The sequence below is a fragment of the Anoplopoma fimbria genome, chromosome 2 (genome assembly GCF_027596085.1).
Source record: "Anoplopoma fimbria isolate UVic2021 breed Golden Eagle Sablefish chromosome 2, Afim_UVic_2022, whole genome shotgun sequence".
NCBI classification, from domain to species: domain Eukaryota; kingdom Metazoa; phylum Chordata; class Actinopteri; order Perciformes; family Anoplopomatidae; genus Anoplopoma; species Anoplopoma fimbria.
Genome location: NC_072450.1, coordinates 3979128 through 3992735, shown reverse-complemented (window position 1 = coordinate 3992735; position 13608 = coordinate 3979128). Strand labels below are relative to the sequence as shown.

The window sequence follows — 13608 nt, the reverse complement described above, 5'->3', positions numbered from 1 at the left end:
CTCCCACCACAAGCCGGGAGGGCGTGGTGCGTTTAAGTGACGCTCGGTCATCATAGAGCCACCATGTCGATACATCCTGGTTCACGGTGCAGCGGGATGAGTTCTCAGAGGAGGTCAGGGGTTACGTTAATAACTTCTTTGTGCAGCTGCTGTCTTCAACGAAAACAAACCATGAGTCGAACTACATCGTGCACTTCCTGATCTTTGTCAATTTTTTCATCTTTTTTTTGTATATTTGTCACCTTTTGATATAAACACTGTTCTTGACCGTTAACGATACACAGTAGTTAGTGTGTGTCGGCAGAAAGTTAATTAGCTGATTACACTTTGGTTAATAAGCTTCTCGATCAATTTACCACTGGAAGGATTGAGAACATAGGCGGTAGTTTGACCTGTGTCCAGTTAGATGAAACTGTTTGATAGTCGCATTGTTACACCTTCAAAATATCAAATATAAACAAAAGTTCCTCAAATGCTTAACAAAATACAAAAGGCCCTGTGAACACCTGACACCTTGGGTGATAATATCACAATAGAACAGCTTGAAGTACTTCAGTTAACAGCTGGCATTCAAAAACGTTTCCTCTCTTTATGCAAATTAACACGTACATCATTTTCTAATCTAATCTCTGCAAAAACTACAGATTTGTCGTTTTAATCTGGAGGCAGCCATGCAGTTTTTGGTCTTTATCTGCCAAAAATTTAAAGGACGAATACCGACCGACTGGTAAAATATCTCAATGTCTCCTGAAATATTCAGACGTCATGAACGAAGCCAGCTTACTTGATTTGAGAACAAACTGGAGATGAGGAAAAATGAGGAACAAAGAGTAAACCGCGGCTTCAAGGACGTGTTTTTCTGTTCCATCCTCATCGGGGACACATAAGCGTTTACGCCACAAAAGATACTCGGTGCTGGTAGTTTACACTAGTAATTATCACTGTCCACTTGTGATTGAAGACTTGCATTAAAGCCAGGCGTAAACAGGGTTATAAGGTCTAAACGGTAAAATGTAGATCTAAGTCGGGAAGTGATTGTTTGAAGAAAAATAAATCAAAACTGACTTGAAATTTGGTTCTAGCTTTGAATTAAGCATCTCTGTTATGTTTCTGGATTGTACTGTAAAAAAGGTGTTTTCTCCTGTGCTCTTACATGTACTGTTTATCAAAATACTAGACACAAATACCAAGCGTTGAACAGCTTAACACTTGAACAGCTTAACACTTAAATAGTGTTTGAAGATTCACATGGAAAGAGAGTGATGGCTGAAGTGAACTGTTGGGTAAAAAAGCTGCACCAGTTTGTCCTTTTTGTTCCTGATCTTCTGAGTTTTTGAACCATTTATACTTTTGTAGAATTGTAAATGACTGGCTGAGATTTTCAATAAATATTTTGTATAAAAAGCTTAACTGATGATTCATGACTGACTGTAAAAAAAAATTCACACCCACCAGTTTTGTTCCTCTGGCTGATCTCCCTTCAGAAGTGACGGCACAATTTTACTGCAGCAATTTAAATTGATTAAATAAAACCTCATAAAGCAGAGAATTCCTGTCTGCTGAAAGTTCAATTATCAATCCGGCTTTATTCAAGTAATCAAACCCTAACATTGAACTCAAAATGAACTGCATACAATAAAAAAGTACGCAACATTCTATTTGATGTACAAATGACCAATAAACTTTCAGCTGAGTGTCCCACTGAATGAAGCTAGCTTTCAAAATACAAATCCAGGTAAAACTTGTTCATATTGAGGATTATACAACATTAAATAGCTGATAAGGCCATAATGGAATGAGTCTAATGATAAATTGCATTGGTCTCCATCTCAGTCATTGCACCTTTTAAATCTTGCCATAAAATTGTATTTAAGAGTACACCTTAAGATAAGGTTCTGCATTTGTACAGAAGAGGATCAGGTTCATATGTAGAAAATGTTACTTATTTTCATAACTCAATGCAAACTCAGAACATACAAAACCAGCTGTGGGAAACAGTATTTAGATCCTTTGTAAAATCAGCAAAATCATAAATTTATAAAGTAGTTAGCAATGTTTACCTGAGAGGAACCAGTGGGTGTGGGCAGTATGCTTCCACACCTTCATATCCATTTTCTGCTTTATTTTAACCATAAAGATTTAAATTATTGACCCTCTTTAGCTGCTTTGTCAATGCCCTTTGTAAACATTTTTAAAAGGTGCTTTATAAATAAACAACCAAAGCACTGATATGGTAGGTGCTATACTGATGCTTTGAATATCAAATGACATCCTTTAAGCTGCACAAATTGAAGGAAAATTTGGTTGACTGTCAGAGCGCAGTAGCACAAAATCTGTTATATATTAATTATTTCATCTCATAATACAAAACCAGAATTAATAGTTCACAAACAAAAGGACAAAAAAATATATATATAAAATAGACATCACACAAAGAGTTCAGTTTTTGAACATTTTATTTGTTCATTTAATCGGATGGACACTCGATTTTGCCGCTGTTGATGTCATCGATGACATCATGGGGAGGACGCCCATCGATGGTGCAGCCGACAGACTGAGCGGTGCCCAGAATCTCTTTGATGGTTCCTGAGAGGGAAGAACGACAAATGAACAGATTAACAACGGCTCTTTGCAGATTGTGTTCATGTGAGATGATCAGACCACTTGATTACTAAACGCAAAATAGGACAAAACCCATTCTAAACTTCATTAAAGATTATTTGTTCCAGTCTTTACGGCACAGAGTTGTCCATGGTTTTCGGGCAGACCTGTTTCCTAAAGCCGGGTCAATCTGAGCCTCCACTGGATTATACTCAGTCACTGAGACAGACAGGCATAGTGGCGGGAGGCTGGACATAAAATAAACTCTGCCTATAATAAAAAAGGAGCGTTTGGCCTACAAAAAGTCCAATAAACAATAAGAAATATAAATATGTGACGTTGTCGTTCTTACCAGAGAGCTCTCTGGCGATGGAGCGAGCCCTCATGGTGCGAGCAACTCCCACAATCTCATCGAAGGTCACACTTCCACTGTGCTTGACTGGAGAAATAAATTAAAAAGATGGAAGGTTAGAAATGCAGTCAATCCATTTCATTATATTCTTTTGATGAAAAACTTTCTGCAAAAGGCCACAGCCGACTTACTGTTCTTGACCTTCTTCCTGTCACGAGGAGGCTCCTTCAGAGCTTTGATGATCAGAGCAGACGCAGAGGGAACGACGTCAACCTACAAAGAAGAAGAAAAACCGGAAGGTCATCATCAGAACGAGTCATCCGGCTGCCGCCTCCACAAAGCCGGAGGGATTAATGGAGTTGATGAGGTTCGTCTCGTACCGTGGCCTGTCTGTTCTGGATGGTCAGCCTCACGGTGATCCTCAGGCCCTTCCAGTCACCGGTTGCCTTGGCGATGTCGTCACCAACTTTCTTGGGAGACTGAAGAGAAAACACAAAGATGATCAGCAGATGAAACAGAAAGATCTAAATGTCTTCACTCACAACAAAGTAGAGGTGCAAAAGATTTTAAAACTGATTTACTACTTTTTTGTGCCTAAAACAATTAAATTATGATTAAATAAAACACTATTTAAATTGATAAAGGATTAGCTGTAATCATTTTTTATAAGCTGCATAGAGCTACTGTTAGGTAGTTAATATGTTCATAATTCAATCTGTTATATAGTTTTGGAAACTGTATTCCAAGTTTCTCCCCAAAAACTACATTTTACATTTGAACATAAGAGCAATATATTTAATGGAACCTCAGTAGGTTAGCAGTTAGCTCTGCTGATGTCTACAGCATTTATTGTTTACAATGCAGCATTAAGTTATTAACACTATTTCTGTTATGCTAGGATTGTATCCATGTGGGAAGGGGAGGATGTTCACAGATCAAATAGGGTCTGTTACTCCACTACAACAAAGCTGCAGGATTAATATACTGTTTATGTTTAAGACATAATCCAGGATAAGACCTATAGGGTGAATTGGTTCATGTTTCAGTCTTTACGGCACAGAGTTGTCCATGGTTTTCGGGCAGACCTGTTTCCTAAAGCTGGGTCAATCTGAGCCTCCACTGGATTATACTCAGTCACTGAGACAGACAGGCATAGTGGCGGGAGGCTGGTTGTTTATTTGAAATATGACATTTAAAGTTCTGACTCACCAAACCCAGAGGTCCGATTTTGGGGGCCAGAGCTGAGGTGGCGCCGACTTCTCCTCCTGTACATCTCATGTACACTGCAAGACAAAGAAGACACTTGAGCATGAAATGATTAAAGGGCTTCATTTGATGGCGATTCTTCTGTAAACAGTCACAGAAACCCAACAACTGATTATAAACAGGTTTACTCATCATTACAAACCTGAAGACTCAGGAAGGGCTCACCCAATAACACTGAATAAAAGAAAAAACTCCAAACACATCCATCATCGCCACAAAAACTTGATTTTAGGCTCTGAAATTAGTCCTATAAACTGAAATACTTTGAATTGAGCATGACCGGTATCTACCATTATCTGCATTCTGATCATTTAGCCGTTTGAGATCCAGCATGCTTGTTTGTCAAGTCAACCCAAAGACACCCGTGTAGCAGGATCTTATTTATGTTTAGGTAAAACTATTTCACGTGTGTATATTTGTTCGTTACACCCTTCAGCTAAAATCCTAATATGTGAGTAATTGTGACAATTTACAAATCCAATAATTGGCACCTTCATCTGCAGAATCAAATATTTATAGCCAATCATTTTGGTGGATATGAGGTGAATTCACCTGTCAAAACAGTGATATGGTGTGATAATTAAATGGGATAATGTGCAATATTTAGAGCCTTAGGGGAAGGATTGAAAACCAATGAGTTTATGGAAAAATATGAAATGCAGCTAAACCTTTTTAGCAAAGTTAGACATCCCATCATAAATAACATCTTGTGACCAATTTTATATATATACAAATTACTACTTTTGTAGTAATTTGCTTCTGCACTATACTTTTGCTCTGGTTTATGCTTTTAGATGCTTGTTTAAGAAAGGAGATGCACTTATGACTTCTGGTGACTAGTAGTTCTCTTGAATACCTATGGTGAATACATTTATTGTAAGTCGCTTTGGATAAAAGCGTCTGCTACATGACTGTAATGTGATGTAGCCTCTTTAGAATCATATTTGTTATTTGGGGAATATATTCAAGAGGAAAATGAAGGTTAAGACAGGGATGTCATGTGTTCAAATGTAAGATTAATGTCTCATATGTATAATGCATTGAACAAATATATCATTTTTGCATCACATTAATGGAATAAATGTGATTTGACTCAATAATGCACCTTTAAGCCTGATTTCTGCACCAGTATGTGTGCCACATAATTCCATATGTGTTCCTTCATAGTTTGGAAATATATATATATATATAAATATATAATTTAATTCACTGACTTTGTTGCCACAATCTCACAGCTGGCACTAACCTCCTGCATCATATTATTAGTGGGAACAATTAGTTGTCTTTTCATTTATTAAGTTGTCCAGTGCAGAATGTGACTTTAACATTTAATATAAATTATCTAACTTAATCATTAATAATCATAAATATTATTTAAGGAATTAAATTCATAAATTAGGTGAAAAAATCAATTAAACAATTAGAATAACTTGGTTTCATCAGGACAGTGACTTCCTCACAGCCACGTGGATGCTAGCCTAGCTAAGCTAACCTAGCATACCACGTGTGATACCTACTAAACCTCCATTAAACCAACACCTCCCCTGATATAAACATTAAACATGCATATATCTCCACAGAGGGTTCCTCTGAGGGTTCCCCAGGGTTCCCCCGGTCCCTGGCCGTGCTCCTCCCGGTACTTTACCGTTTCCTCCTGCAGACACGCAGCGCCGCCATCTTGGCTGCTAACAAGCTTCATGTTTCTACCCCCGTGACAGTGAAAACATACCGATCTTAACCTCGTTGGGGTCGAATTTGGGAGGCATGTTGTCGCTGTGCAGGTGGAGCTCAGTTCAGCTTCGGGTGGTGAGGGTGTCGGATGAACCCGGGCTCGGGACGACCGATTACTGTTGCACCTTCACCGCTAACGGGAGAAAGAAAAAGAGACCGGGCCGGGGCCGCGGAGGGGCTTATATAGGAGGCCAAGTCTCGCGAGATGTGGGGATTCAGCTAAAGTCACGTTCGTCCAGTAAATGGGAGGTTTTATGTTTTCATGCGTTTTATCTTGTAGTGGTGGAAGTACAGAACCAGTTAAAAGTTAGGACACACCTTCTCATTCAATGGTTTCTCTTTATTTTTATTTTTATTTTATCATTTTATTTTATATATATGCAGTACCAGTCAAAAGTTTGGACACACCTTCTCATTCAATGGTTTTCTTTATTTTTATTTTTTATTTTTTTATTTTATTTTTTTTTATATATATACAGTACCAGTCAAAAGTTTGGACACACCTTCTCATTCAATGGTTTTTCTTTATTTTTATTTTATTTATATATTTTTTTATTTTATATATATACAGTACCAGTCAAAAGTTTGGACACACCTTCTCATTCAATGGTTTCTCTTTATTTTTATTTTTATTTTATATATATTTTTATTTTATATATATACAGTACCAGTCAAAAGTTTGGACACACCTTCTCATTCAATGGTTTTTCTTTATTTTTATTTTTTATTTATATATATTTTTATTTTATATATATACAGTACCAGTCAAAAGTTTGGACACACCTTCTCATTCAATGGTTTCTCTTTATTTTTATTTTTATTTTATATATTTTTTTATTTTATATATATACAGTACCAGTCAAAAGTTTGGACAAACCTTCTCATTCAATGGTTTCTCTTTATTTTTATTTTATATATTTTTATTTTATATATATACAGTACCAGTCAAAGTTTGGACACACCTTCTCATTCAATGGTTTTCTCTTTATTTTTATTTTTATTTTATATATTTTTTTTTTTTTTTATATATATACAGTACCAGTTAAAAGTTTGGACACACCTTCTCATTCAATGGTTTTTCTTTATTTTTATTTTATTTTTATTTTATTTTTTTATTTTATATATATACAGTACCATAAAGTTTGGACACACCTTCTCATTCAATGGTTTCTCTTTATTTTTATTTTTATTTGTTTCTACATTGTAGATTAATATTGAAGACATCCAAACTATGAAGGAACACATATGGAATTATGTGGTAAACAAACAAATGCTCAACAAACCAGAATATGTTTTATATTTTAGATTCTTCAAAGTAGTTGAATGAGAAGGTGTGTCCAAACTTTTGACTGGTACTGTATATATTTATTTATATAATATTTTATTTTAATATATTTATTTTATTTTCAATATTTTCTGAGTGGAAAAAAATGTATGTACTTTTTCATTATGGGGGAAAAATACTCCAAGTATCCAGATATTTCCTACAAAATGCATTCTTGGATGTGCCACACAATATTATCAACACATATTATGATCTACAAGTACTAATATAATGTACAGTACCAGAGAAGGTGTGTCCAAACTTTTGACTGGTACTGTACACAGATCCTTTTACTGCAGTACAAGTACAAATACCACTCTGTAAAATACTAATAAAAGTATAAAATACTAGTAAAAGTGCCGCACTGAAAATGTTAAATAACAGAAAAGTATGTAAGTCACATTAATTACAGCTCAAAGTGAAACCTTCACAATGTTTCTTTTGACCAACAAGATAAAATAAGATAATCCTTTATTAGTCCCGCAGCAGGGACATTTACAGGATTACAGCAGCATAGATACAATGCAAACAAGGTACATAGTAGAAAAAACAAAAAAAGTATTTTAAATAAGTAAGTAAGAAAAAAAAAAAAATCCACAATAACTATAATAATAATCTTATAAATACAGACAGAATAATTATAGTTATAGTTATAGTATTGCACAGTGTATTTGTATTGCACAGATTTTTTAGTGTTCAAACAGTTCAAACCTCAACATAACTTAAACATTATTAACATTATTAAAAGGAAAAGCAGCAAATAGTCAGTTTATGAGTAGGTGGAACCATGAAATGTTAAAAAAAACCTTTAAAAAATCGTAGTAATAGTTTCCAAATAATTTTTCTGTCAAACTATTTAAATAATTGAGAAACTGATTCTGCTCTACTTGTATAAACGGTTGAGTAGTTTAATTTACAACAAAGCATATTCTATACATTTTTAGTTTGTTGTGTGTGGAAAAGATCTTAATTTTTAAAGTGACTAAAGCTGTCACATAAATGTAGTGAGTGACAAAGTACAATATTTCCCTTTGAGATATAGTGGAGTAAAAGTTTAAAGTCGCATGAAAAGAAAATACTCAAGTAATGAACAAGTACCTACAATTTGTAATTAAGTGCAGTACTTGAGTAAATGTACTTTGACAAACTGTAGTGGAGGAAGTATATATTTATATATATATATATATAAATATATATATATTTATATATATATATATCCTTTACTTAAGTAACAGTATTATTCCCACACTGTTAAAAATACTCCAACACAATTAAACGTCCTGTATTCCAAAACTTATTTCTGAAAAAGTATGTTTGTATTATCTGTGAGCTGTGATGTGAGAACTATATGTAATAAAATTAAGGCAGCAACAGTCACTACATTTATACGAGGCATGAAAAATAAGTACAATATAGTAAAACAAAAAACATTTTTTCAGTTCCTCACTCAGCTGCTTCATAAATAATACAAATATATAATAATTTGTTTTTAAACATGCAAATTACTTTTAAATCATCTTGACTTTCTCTCATTTTAAACAACCTTTGATACTTTCAGGTAATAAATGGTTTTTTTTTTTACATGATTTTACTCTTCATAGTCTTGTTCAGTAGTTTTGTTTACAATTCGTATGTTTTCTCTTGACAATTAAATATTTATCTGGTTTATGTGTATTTGGACATTCATGCAGTAAGTTATGGAGCTATAATGGAACAGTAAAGTAAAGGTAAATAATGAGGTTAATTTAAAAAGTATTGTATGATATTATATGTTGTATGATATATTTTCTTTCTCTGATGTAATTTTTATGTGGTTTCCAGCATCATTTATTATCTATTATCACTCCCAGCACTCAGTTTCCACATCATTCATCATGAGTTTGCTTTTTGTATTTGTTGCATGAGTCACATAAAATATGAATTTAAAACAATAAACAATAATAATAACAAAACAGTGAAATACAGTAGTATTATAAATCGATATAAGTAACATAATGCAAACCGCTATGAGGGATTTTGCTTGTGTTTTGAGATTTTTGTTGGTTGTGGAATGTTATTTTCTGAACTGGTTCATGAACTCAGAGCAGAACAAAGTGCTGCATGTGGGAGCTGAGTGAACAGGATGAGAGGCCTGAAGCAGGTCGAGTGTTGCTGGAAGATAAAAGTATTCTGTCAGTATTATAGGGGATATTACTCAGTGGTTGAACGCAACTAAGTAATTTTCCTCACGTACTGGACTTTGAGGTACTTATTTGACTTGAGCATTTCCATTTTTTCACTTATACTTCTACTCCACTACATTTATCTGACAGCTTGAGTTACTTTACAAATCAAGATCTTTGCACAAAACATATGAAGAGTTTATAAAATATGATGCTTTGTTATCAATTAAACTACCCAACAGTTTATTATTTATGTTTTTGATGTTGAAATTTAGCAAACGTGAGATGGAGATCATATCGATTGACCACCAGACGGCTCTCAGCGCTAACAGTGCTAACAGTGCAAACAACGGCAACAGTGCAAACAACGGCAACAGTGCAAACAACGGCAACAGTGCTGACAGAGCGAACAGTTTAAACCTGAGGGGGAACTGAAGGATTGATGCTACGCTTCTGCAAAGTTGGCGTGGATCATATTAAAAGCCATATGAGCCATATGAGTGCAGTTTGAACAAAGAACCTCTAAGTAACATTTTCATTTCATGCTTTTTTCCTCCAAAAGAGTATTTTTACAGTGTGGTATTAGTACTTTTACTCCAGGGATGTGAATAATTCCTCCACCACTGATATTACTGCAGGTGTTTGCCATGTTTCAAGGTCGCTTTCAGCTGAATCAACTCGCCTCTTTGTGCAGTTGCATGTAAAACCAGTGTTATTCATGTTTGATTCCTGCAGGACTTGTTCTTTTTTTTTTTTTTTTTTGACTCAGAGCTGCTCTACAGGAATAGAAACAGAACACAAGAGGGAGTAAGTGGGTGAGAAGCAGAGATCATCACTGTTGTGCTGTTTAATATGCATCATGAAAATCTGTCAGAAGATAGTCAGAAATTCACAGCTCATATTATGAAAGGAAACCTTTATCTGTATCTTCAGAAAATCCTGAACATTTAGAGGAAATGTCACATCTGAATAATCCTTTTCAGGAAATGTTATTAGCTTTTTAAAGTTCTTTTTTAATTTAAATCCCCCCTTTTTTCTGTTGGAAATAGATAAGACATGTTTTATTTTTCTGTTGACTTATATTCAATGTTAATCTATGTTTACTTTCTTCCAAAAACTTGTTTTAGTTCCTGGGTTCGATATGAATAATGACAACAATGGAGAGAATGAGGGAGGAAAAAGGAAGATAATACGTTTTGTCTTTGTCTGCCAAAAGAGCGTAATGAATAATAATGATTTATTGTGTGGTAGCTGACTGTTTCTAATTTTAACAGTGATAATACATTATATCAGTGGCAGCAGTAATGGATCTTGGACATCCCGATCACGAATAATCAATCTAATGCTAATTATTTAGTGTATTTTAATGTGTGGACGTCCTGCTTTGTAACATGTTCACTAGTTCAGTTCAGATCAGTTAATGTTATGTTACACCGACACGCCCAAAGAGGGAGTCCAGTTTCATTCTTGCAGCTAGTGATGCTCTTATATTTCCATTGTCCTGTATTTGTGTGCATGTGTGTGTGTGCATGTTTTGGGTGTGCATGTGAGTGCATGTGAGTGTGTGTGTGTGTGTGTACAGGCATATCATTCAATGTGGAGGGTTAGGTGCCAGCTGTTATTTCTGCATAAACAAACTGTGAGCCCTGAAGCAGGAAACATGGAAGCAAATGTTGACAATCGTGCACGCACATTCACATGCACGCTCACGAGCACGCACACACGCACACAGAGTCCGACAGCTCATTTGTTAAACTCGAGGGAATGATTCGATTTCAGCAGAGTTGCTCTCCCTCCATCTCTTCCTGCTACTTGACCTTTTCCTCGTGTTTTCCAATCAGCGGCTCTTCTCTTTCTTCTCTTTCTTCTCCTTCTTCTCCGCTGTACAATTTCCTCTATTGATTTTTCAAGTCAGGGGAATAAAGGCTAAATACTAAACACACAGCTCGTCTCTCTTAAATGGAGACTAAAGAAGGGGGGAAATTGTGTTTGGATTCCTGTCCCTCGCGTTTAGTAAGTATTGAGTAATAAGCGTGTTGAAAGTTCATCGACAGCAGCTGGTTCAGACTCGTGATTTGGTTTCTAAAGAAGAATGTTAATGTCAATCTTCATTTAGTGCACAATCCAGAGGTGGTGAAAGAAGTAATCAGGTCTTTAAGTGGAGTTAAACAAGCAATACTGCAGTGTAAAAATACTCTGTTTCAAGTAAAATACCTGCATTTAAACAATTTGGAATTGCAGTAACAGTACAAAAGCATGATTAGCATCAAAATATAATTAAAGCACAAAATGTCAAAGTTCTCATGGTGCATAATGGCTCATTTCAGAATAATATAATTTGATTATAATTATTGATGCATTCATTTGTTCATCACTTTAATGTTGGCAAAAGTGCTGGCAGCTAATTGTATTACTTTGCGCTGTTAGCTAAAAACATCGCAAACTGTTTTCCTCTAACTGTGGAAGCAGAGTAGCGGCTGGAAGTCGGTGATGCACTCAGCTGGGTTTTCATTTACGGCCCCTACCGGCCAGGGAGCCAGTTAAGAGTAGTGAGAGAGGAGACAGCAAGCAGTCAATGGCAGTATAAAAGGTGTTTTGAGAAAATGTGAGTCACCGCAACCATGAGAGGTCCTTGAGCATGCAGCCGTAACTGGCCACCCAATATATTATGCAGTTTGCTGCAGAACAATGAGAGATTAGCTGTGGACAGACACAGAGGTACACACTCAGTAGGCGGCTTTGTCTGGAAGAGATCCTCCAAGCTCCATTAAATATGGGGGATATATATACATATATATATATACAAAGAGAGTATATATACAAACTGGTATGGTGGAAAGGTAAATAGTACATTGTTGATGCATTATCTTTAAATGAGAGCTGTATAATCCTCGTACAAAAACATTGTGTCCTCGTTCTTGTGAACCTCCAATGACTCGGCTTGATTTATCTCTGACAGCTCAGGAGAATTTCAAATCACTGCCGTCCCAGAACATGACCTTTATCCCATCATGCATCTCTTCCCCAAAGATGACAGCGTTGTCCCGTGCAGTGGTTCTTAAAAGTAAATCCCATCTAATGCTTTGTACAAGGTCCTCTGCTCCTCTGTTGGTCATTGTCATGGACATAATCCATCATATCTGGACAGCTAAATGCAATGTACTTGCAAACCGCTTTTTTATCCTTCTGACCACTCAAAACGCTTTAACTCTGCATGTCATTATTCACCCGTTCATACACTGATGCCAGTGGCTACCATGCAAGGAGCCACCTGGACTCTAACTACGTCTCTGTTAGTGGCAGCAACCTGTCAATCACAGTAAGCCCCGCCCTAAAGCATACCCTGCTTTATGGTCTGTTTGACTCTAAATGGAGCATCATTTACTAAATGAACATCATGCTGTATTGAAGAAGACTTGAAACTAGAGATTGAGACCATAAACTCATGTTTACAATGTTTACTGAGGGAATAAATCAAGAGAGAAGTAGAGTCATTTTCTCATAGACTTCTATACAACCAGAGGAGTCGCCCCCTGCTGGACAGTAGAGAGAATGCAAGTTTTAAGACACTTCTGCATTGGGTTCATTCGGCAGATCAGGACTTTGCCGCCTGGTAATGCTTCATCCACACGTCTTGACACAGTGTAAGAAAGCACATCGCTACCGGCAGATGAGTGTCTTTTGTACTAGTAAAATGACCACTGGAAAACAGTTCAATGTTCTTTAAAAATGAAAATACTCATGTGAGGTACCTCAAATTGTTAGATTTACTATACTTAGTTTGACATATAAAACTAAATCTAGCTGCAGGAAGAGAAAGTGCAAGACATAAGTGAGAAAGTGTGTTTGTAAGTGTGAAATTTAAACAACATTTAACGATGCTTTGTTTACAGCAGGATGCACTTGGTCAAAGACGCTGTCCATCCAGGATCCGTCAGGCAGCTTGTAAGCGAGTCGGGCAGCTTGTCGATAACTGTAAAAGGACACTTGGCCTAAATAATCTGATTCCTTTCTGAGAACCCCCCCCCCCCCCCCACCCATCAATACGCTCCACCGACTTCCTGTCTGTCTTCTTTTCATTATTAGAAACTGGAGACAGAAAGGAGCAGCTCAAACAATGCCTGAATTCTTAATGAAGCTTCTGTCAATGTGCCTCGCCTAATGAAATACAG

General features: G+C 36.0%; 2 protein-coding genes and 2 non-coding genes across 4 annotated transcripts in view; 1 reads left to right on the top strand and 3 right to left on the bottom strand.

The window, feature by feature from the left end:
• pole3 (polymerase (DNA directed), epsilon 3 (p17 subunit)) overlaps nucleotides 1–1211 on the top strand; it is a 4895-nt gene extending 3684 nt beyond the window's left edge. Inside the window, exon 4 of the mRNA XM_054617946.1 lies at nucleotides 1–1211. This exon is cut by the window's left edge and continues 212 nt beyond it. The gene's annotated coding sequence lies outside the window, so the exon portion shown is untranslated.
• A 1227-nt stretch (nucleotides 1212–2438) lies between these two features.
• On the bottom strand, nucleotides 2439–6112 carry rpl12 (ribosomal protein L12). Its single transcript, XM_054612975.1, has 6 exons — nucleotides 5949–6112; nucleotides 4163–4236; nucleotides 3334–3432; nucleotides 3145–3226; nucleotides 2954–3040; nucleotides 2439–2586 (listed from the first exon to the last, which is right to left on the bottom strand). Exons 1-6 carry the CDS (start codon nucleotides 5983–5985, stop codon nucleotides 2468–2470), a joined length of 498 nt encoding a protein of 165 aa, XP_054468950.1. The 5' UTR covers nucleotides 5986–6112; the 3' UTR covers nucleotides 2439–2467.
• Nucleotides 2719–2846, bottom strand: LOC129110018 (small nucleolar RNA SNORA65). The gene has a single exon (XR_008532111.1). It is a non-coding gene; the product is annotated as a small nucleolar RNA SNORA65 (small nucleolar RNA).
• Nucleotides 3989–4116, bottom strand: LOC129110030 (small nucleolar RNA SNORA65). Its single transcript, XR_008532113.1, has one exon. It is a non-coding gene; the product is annotated as a small nucleolar RNA SNORA65 (small nucleolar RNA).
• Nucleotides 6113–13608: the final 7496 nt, after the last annotated feature.

Coding starts and splice junctions, on each gene's coding strand:
- rpl12 (XM_054612975.1), bottom strand. CDS start 5,985: ATGCCTCCCAAATTCGACCCCAACGAGGTTAAGATCG. Junction 3,227..3,333: donor TCCAGAACAGACAGGCCACG/GTACGAGACGAA, acceptor TCTTCTTTGTAG/GTTGACGTCGTTCCCTCTGC. Junction 2,587..2,953: donor CATCGCCAGAGAGCTCTCTG/GTAAGAACGACA, acceptor CTTCCCTCTCAG/GAACCATCAAAGAGATTCTG.